The sequence below is a fragment of the Sinocyclocheilus rhinocerous genome, unplaced genomic scaffold (genome assembly GCF_001515625.1).
Source record: "Sinocyclocheilus rhinocerous isolate Xijiao unplaced genomic scaffold, SAMN03320098_v1.1 scaffold1307, whole genome shotgun sequence".
Taxonomy (NCBI): Eukaryota; Metazoa; Chordata; class Actinopteri; order Cypriniformes; family Cyprinidae; genus Sinocyclocheilus; species Sinocyclocheilus rhinocerous.
The window spans coordinates 338941-347200 of NW_015631048.1; the positions used below are offsets into that span (position 1 = coordinate 338941).

The 8260-nt window shown below is 38.6% G+C and overlaps 1 protein-coding gene across 2 annotated transcripts in view; it reads right to left on the reverse strand.

The window, feature by feature from the left end:
* Nucleotides 1-8260, reverse strand: part of msi2a (musashi RNA-binding protein 2a) — a 209642-nt gene that overhangs the window by 31827 nt on the left and 169555 nt on the right. For both annotated transcript variants that reach the window (XM_016553727.1, XM_016553726.1), the window contains 2 exons: nucleotides 6971-7053; nucleotides 872-986 (listed from right to left, as the gene is read on the reverse strand). In XM_016553727.1, coding sequence (XP_016409213.1) covers nucleotides 872-986; nucleotides 6971-7053 — 198 coding nt within the window. The remainder of the gene's footprint in view (nucleotides 1-871; nucleotides 987-6970; nucleotides 7054-8260) is intronic.

The window sequence follows — 8260 nt, forward strand, 5'->3', positions numbered from 1 at the left end:
ATTTTTTTAGTACCGACTTGGTACCGAAATACCGGGTCTTTTGACAACACTAAAACGCTCTGATCCGTTAACATGGGCGCGGAAAAAATACGCACCACAGACAGAGTTGTGTGAACCTGCCGTTACGTTTGTATGCCCACCCGGTCTGTTCTGTTCACGTGCTCCATTTAGGCACGCTGCATTCTGATTGGTTCGGATAGCATACTGCGGGAGGTCGGGGGCGCGGAAAATCGTGCTATAAAGCGATTTAGAAATCGTGCAAGCTCAAATCGCGATTTTATGATGATTTTGATTAATCGCACAGCCCTAGTATATACACACATTGTTATCTCTATACATTATTATTCATTAGTATAATGAATCTGTTTATCTCTTTATTTCAGTTTAAATATAAATAACATAAAAAGAAATATCCAAAATGAAAAACAATATGATAAAATCAACTTATATGAAATATTACATAATTAAATATATTTTGTATTAATATCAAGGTTATCTGAAGCTTGTATATTATAAAATCTATATTAATATTATTATTATATATCTGTGAGTGTTATGAATGATTAACAGCACTGATCTTGGCAGCAGGTTTGTCTCCTGTAGCTGATGGGTTCTTCTCGTTTAGTGGCGCTGTCATTAGCGAGGGCAGAGGTCAGGCAGATGGCTACACTGAACATCAGCCTAATTTTCCTCTTCATTTGAGCCATTAATACAGACGTTTATCTGCTCGTCAGGTCTGAAGGATCCCACAGCACCTGAGCTGAACTAACCAGACACGTTCACATACAGACCTGTCTCTAGTCTAGCAGCCAATCACAAGTTATCATCTTGCATCAGTGTGAGTGTGTGTGTGTGCTCATGTGAGACTCACTCAACATGCCCATGCCCAGCATGAAGGCATCCATGGTGTACGGAAGACTTCTCGCCCTCCCCCTCGTGCCTGGAGGAAACATCACCTCCTTTGGTTGGGCCTTCTTACATTCTACCTGTGGACAGACAAAGAGAAAAGCTAAGTGACAAAATTGTTGTTTCACTAAATTCGCAATGTGATAAAAGTATATAGACCGTGCAAAGTCTAGGGCCCTATGAAATCTGTTTTATTGTTTCCCAAATCCTGTGTGTTCCGTTTTCATTTTGCTGGATTCCATTTTAATGGTTTAATAAAATTGTAATAATCAAAAAACATGTCTAACAAATTGAATTCATAATACTTTTAACAGCTTGAGATAAGCTGAAATCATAGGCCCCTAAGAGTCTAAGTTTGAGTAGATGGAACTATCTTTTATCAATGCTTTTTTCCCCACCGAGTTTGTCACACTTCACTCTATGATTGCCTTGGCCAACACAAAATTTCAAACAAGGCAGCATTATTATGCATCTAACAAAAACATGTTAACACATTTAATTTTTGTTTTTAATTACATTCAAGGCAGTACAGAAAATACCACCATGATGACAAAATACTTCACAATTTTAATAGACACACACACACACACACACATTATAATGATTTCTGAAGGATCACGTGACACTGAAGACTGGAGTAATGGCTGCTGAAAATTCAGCTTTGCCATCACAAGAATAAATTATATTTTAAATATATTAAAAGAGCTTTTAAATTGTAATAATATTTCAGAATATGACTGTTTTTATTGTGTTTTTGATCAAATAAATTCAGCCTGGGTAAGCTTGGATTAGACGTTTTAAAGACATTCATTTAAATAATATAGCTTCATTTTGTATATGCTAAATAAAATGCATAATTTTTTCTTTTGGTTTTTGGATGAAATATGGCTTGGTCTTGACAGGTATCCTGAACTTCGCCCACCCATTGTTTGGAAGAGTCACTGGACTGTAAACATGATGCCTAAAAATGTGAACTTTTTGAACAGAGCTTGAGTCATATCTCAAGCTCTGTCAGTTTGAGTTTTGTGTACATTATTGGCATAACAAACAGTGATACATTTGTGTATCCAAAGCATTTTTTAGACAACTAAACTAATGCAAAAATAACAAAGTCTCTCTGTTTTTCTGATTCCACCCTGTGATCTCCTCCGCACCCCTCCCCTCATCCTCACGTTCCCGCTCTCTGATTGACATTTTAACCTCTGGAGCTGAGCACATGAGCGGACAGCAGACAGCAGTCCCTGCCTGAGAGACAGAGGAATATTCCTCCAGAGAGCTACGAGAGGGAAGACAACATGTCTCTAGCAAAGGGGAGAAATAAACAAACACACAAGCAGAAAACATCAAACCCAAACAAACACACAGACGTTCGCTCTCTCTGGTGATATGAGCATAACCGGGTCAGACGAGGAAAGACTTTCCTCCTGACAGGCCTAGCAGGCAGAGGATCCTATTTACCAAGCACATCTGCATGCTTACAGGAGTGTAAGTGTGTGTGCGCTGACAGCGCCTCTACGGTAAAAACACGATGAATTTGCACTTGGCTGAATCTGTCCTCTGCGTTGATCGACTCGTCTGCCTGCCCAGGGCCCGTCCATCTGTGTGTGAGTGTGTGTGTGTGCTGCTCAGCCCTTCGCAACACACACACACACACATGGCAGATCATCTCCCATCGAGACTCACGCAGATGCTGCTCGGCACAGCTGGACACACACACACACACACACACACACACACACACACACATGGTTCTGCTGAAGTTCAACTTGCTGTGCCATCAGCGCTGCTCTGAATACATGAGATATTTCTGGATTTGACCGGTGATGGATATTTAATATTCATTCTAAATTAATGAAATCTAAAAAGGTTTGGTTCACACTCTGAGCCCTGAGGATGCAGCGTGGGAGATATTATAACATGTAAATGCATTATAATTACTATAGAAGGAATTGTTAATCATATGAGTGACAAGTTTAACAAACAATTAGCTCAATACAGACTTTTCTATCTTCTGTGGAACACAAAAGGAGATATTAAAGGTTCATATGCTGCTCTTTTCCATGTAATTTCAATAATCCATTTATCAAGCACAGAATGCGCATTTTCGTATGAACTAACTCCTTTAATTCAAGAGCTGAGAGATGTACTGATGTGCTCGTAGACGGGTGTTTTGGACAACCTGTTGTACAGCATGTTCATTTCAACAGGTCTAATTCTGGACGGCAAACACTCATCTAGCCAGACATCATCTAGGAGATAAACATGGGCCATTATCTGCTAACACACAGACACACTGCTGCTGTCTCAAAAGGGTTTCTCAAACTTAATTTAACTCAAGGACATCCTTAATAAGCCCAAACTTCATACCCTAAAACTAAGACCTATAGGTGATAAAAAAATCTCCTAAAATTTCCGGCACAAACAGGCAGTATGACATCAGTAAGCTGTTTCATTACTACAACCATACAACACACTTAGCATAGAGCTGTTTTCATAAGTCTCATCAATCCACTACTGCTTTTTTAAAGTGTGTATGAGGGAAAGAAAGATGAAAATTCAAAATAATCATCCAAACTGTTCACGATCTCAATCTATTTTCAACATGGTTTGGGATGTATTCAGTGCGGGTGCTAATAAAAAAAATAGTGATGGAAAAAAAAAATAGTGAAGAACCAAAATTAATGGGTTTTTTTTTATTATTATTTAGCCAAAAACAAAACTGAAAATATTTTTTTAAATTAAGAAATTTAATAATTAAATTTATTTTACTATCAACACTCAAATAAAAACTGTATACAAACATTTAAATTTCACATAAAGCAGTTTTATATAAACTTTTAAATTTTATAATTATGTTTCTACTCCAGTACTTGGCTATAATTGGGGGTGAAGCACAGAAGGTGTATATTTACTTCTTGTAGCTTAAACCGCACCACTAGAGAAGCACTAATTTCAGTCAATGATTTTGGCCCTCTAAAACTGTTGAATTTCTGGTTTTGGATGAACATTATTATCACTACAAAAAAAAAAAAAATCAAGAATCAGACACACAATGCCTCAGAATCACACATTCATACAGAACATTTCAAAATCCATTTGTGAAAAGAACAAAGTGAGGGAAAAGAAAGCATTTGTCCTCAAAGAACTGAAATCTGCTCCTCTCTGTGCTATAATTGGTCAGCAGCTGCCTGAACAAAATAGACAAGTCAGATAAAACTCACGCCTTATTTTCCACTATAAAAAAAGATCAAAAACTACATGTTGGATAATAAAATCTACAAGCACCTCCCTTAAACCAGTATGAGTCCATTTATAGGCACTACTGGTTCCTCTGATCCACTGAAACCAAAGAGTACCTTTTTTAGTATGTTTACCAGTTTAATGCGTGGCGGTCTATTATTGCAAAATCAGATTTCAGACTTACCTACCCCTAATGGCCCATTCACACAAAGGGATGATAACTAAGTAGTTTTAATACTCACTCTAATTTATAAGAATACAGATATCATTTGGAATCACTTTCAGAACAATTTTTTTTTCCAGCTGATGAACTATAAAAACACTGACAGCCAATCAGAATGAGTCCTGCTTTAAAGAGCTTGAGCATTTAAAGCTGCAGGCAAAATTAACTCGGCGCACACTTATAATCAACAGCGTTTATCATGTGATGGTGTGGATGCTAATATAGTATAGTATCTTTATAGTTATGGCTATAGTTATAGTTATGTGAACAAAAGTATAAACAAGAATAATCTGGCTGCTGTTGGCTAGCATGTCAGAAAGTTATGGACTGCAGGAACAAGAGAGAAACCCCTGATGCTCTGAAGAGAGACAGCAGGACTAATCAGACTTAAAAAGCCGGTGAATTGATGAAGAAACCTCCTCTGGTTCACCCCTTCCTCTCTCTCTCTCTCTCTGTCTGTGTGTGGTAGATGGACACCCGATGAGATGTTCAGCCAGGCAAACAGGTTCACCATCACATGGTGTGCGACATGAGGTTTCTCTGGGTCAGGGAGAAGTTCACATCTCTTGTTCTCTTCGACAGGGTGTAAATAACATCTAGTTATTGGAAAGTAAAGTCTGAACAGGAAGCATAAGGGACTGTGGTGTTACAATTTTCCAATAAATAATATAAAAAAAATAATCACTTAATGATAATAATAATAATATTTTGTGACAATCAATACATTTTTAAAAATCTCATCCAAAATGCTCCCCTACAAACATCCCTAGCCCTGCATCCCTATGAACAGTATAAAACAAAAAGCAACTTATAAAACAGCCTCAATCTCATGTGTAGCTCCACTGGTCAGCAAAAGTGCAAAGCAAGAAAGCAATCAGGTCTCGTCATTTCCCATAAACAAACAGCCTATTCTACTATTACACTTATTTACCTTATATTAACAGTGTCCGTGCCGTTCTTATACAGTCACAGTGAACGGACTGCAGGAGACAATCAGGACAGAAATGAGAGGTGCTGCCCTCTGAACAATAGAACCACATGATGGACTATCAGAGAAAAATCGATCGCATGGCTCTGCGCTCACGGATCTGTCTCTGGGCTCAGGAACAACCTGTCTGTGACGGAAGAAGATCTTAAGGGGTTTGATATTCTGTGCTACCCCACAGCTGTCCCGTGAGCCCAGGGTATACGCATGGACAGTACACAGGGATGAGTGTGAGAGAGATCCTCCGAGGAGACCCCAGCCAAACCGATCCTTTCCACCACACCGCTCCTGTCAACCACAGCAGAGAGCCCAGCAGAGGCAGCACAGAGCCAGGGGCCGATTCTCTACATGCAAAACAACCTCCCATCAACTCATGCTTCTGCTCAGTCAGGCATATATTTGTATGAAGCATTCTTCAAAATAAAAAAATGACTATTTAAATGACATTTAATTATGCACTACTTTTCAAAAGTTTGGGGTCAGTAAGATTTTGTCATGCTTATGCTCAGCATTTATTTGATCAAAAATATAGTAAAACAGTAATACTGTGTTGATGTACTATGAAATTTATTCCTGTGATGGCAAAGATACTTTTTTAATAGTCATTTCTCCAGTCTTCAGTGTCATATGATCCTTCAGAAATCATTCTAATGTGCTGATTTGCTGCTCAAGAAATATTTATTATCAATGTTGAAAAGGCAGTTGTGCTGCTTTTTATATATTTGTGGAAACTGATACACATTTTCTGGACTGTTTAATGAATAGCAACTTCAAAACAAACAGCACTGATTTAAGTTAGAAATCTTTTATACCATCCTTTTATAAATGTCTTTATGAGTTTAATATTTAATATTTATAGTTTCATTTATTTTAGAGTTTAATTTATTAATATTTCATTTTGAGTTTAATCATAGATAAATTATATAATAATATTATTTAATAATAAATCATTAAATTGTTTACAAAAGTTCTCAAATAGGTTCACATAGCCAGGACTATCTGCAATATTGTGGCCATCTAGACATTTTATGCAACATTTAAGTTGGGTAAAAGTAAAACTCATATATATGTATATAAAAATACTGGATATTTATACAATCTCTTTCAAATTTGAACCTGACAAATCCAGTGACTATGCAACGCACATCAGATGTTGCATATACAGTCTATGGGTGGCCCATATGAGGCTGAGACTAGGTATTTTCCATCTAATTTCAAGGAAAAACATTTATTTGCAAGCTGAAAGCCAACATTGGTGGCCCATCTGCTGGTTCTGTCCAAAACTGGGCAGCCTGTGGGGTGACAATCCTGATTTAATGAACTCAACATGTGCCAGTTACCTCTCTCTCTCTTTTTAGCCCCATCAGTCATGATGCAAGCATTTATAAATGAAGGAGGGAGGGGAAAGTTTCTGACTCTTGTTGACTGATCAAAATGTTTTCACACACACATGCACACACACAATTGCACGCTTTCTGGCCACTGCCCAACACTTTACACTGTTTACACACACTCTCAGCGCTTACAACCACATGCTGTTAGGATCCTGTTAAATGGGAAATAAAATATTAATCCCTCAATCACCTTCAGAAATTGAAAATGGGCAAAGCACTTACCATTTTATTATTGATTTCGTGAAAATGAATTTCACAGACTTTCTCTACAATGTCTTCATTCTCGAACGTTACGAAGCCAAAGCCTGTGGAAAGAGAGACAGAAACAGAGGAAGAGTCAGTCGTGTGCCTTTTGAACTCAAACTACGACAGATTTCGGCCTCCGTCAGAGGAGAGAGCGTGGGGAGTTCAGATCTGAACGGACATTGTCTTTTTGAAAGCCGGGCGCTGATGAAATCTCTCTCACGACCGGGCAGACGAGGGGGAAATCGGACAGCAGAAAAGCACAAAGACTGTTAATGAGATTCATAGAGCCACATCTGAATTTCATTAAATGCGTTCTGCGGTGCCTTCATTGAAATTTCACCGTATAACAAGCTCCCGTTTTAATGTAAATGCAGGGCCGGAGATCCCTGAATCCGTCTCTGACCGTGGGATTGTCTTCTTTTTTCATATTTATGAAATATGAAGTTTAACCCTTTCAGCTCATCCAGGCTTAACAAGGATTTGGCTGTGCTTTTATTATAATGAGAGAAAGAGAAACGCTTTTCTCTGCAGCCGAATCTGCAACTCAGGAAGGGAAATGATTTTCTATTCCTGGGTGTTAAGAGGAGACCAACGGTGAGAACACAAAGGAAAACAACCAGAGAGGAAGATAAACACTTTACTCACTGTTTGTTTATAAAGACAGGATGCTCTTTCAGTCGCACAGCACACACAAACACCATTCTGATCATTTCACAAGAGCTGTGTGCTACAGAGACTCGCAGAAAAGCAGAGGATTGATTGAATGAGACTGCATAAAATGTAGGGGTGCTCCGATTGATCGGCTACCGATCATTATCGGCCGATAATCACGTTGGGATGATTGATCGGCGGTCTCTAAAAAGGCCGATCTCAAGCTGATGACGCTGCCATGAGAGGTTTGGCATGACATGCAGCGGCACCATCTCAGTCTCTGTCCGGCGCGGGTGAAATCATTATAATGCTGAAGGTGAGGTACTCACCTTCATATTTCTTCATTAGATAACTTATAAAGTAATTTGAAAACATTGTGTGAGATGTAATTTCACAAACAGCGAGAGTGAATGACCGCACATGCGCGCTCTCAAAATACGCAAATGGCTTCAAATCACCACATCGCGTCTGTCTATAAGCGAGCTGCACGCTGCACAGTTGACACAGTAATTGTCACTTGCACAATCGAGGCAGTGTCACATCGTCACTAAAGTTTATAAGTAAAGTTTTTGCATTACTTTTTCATTCTTGCCAGTGTTTAACCATTCAGCGCTC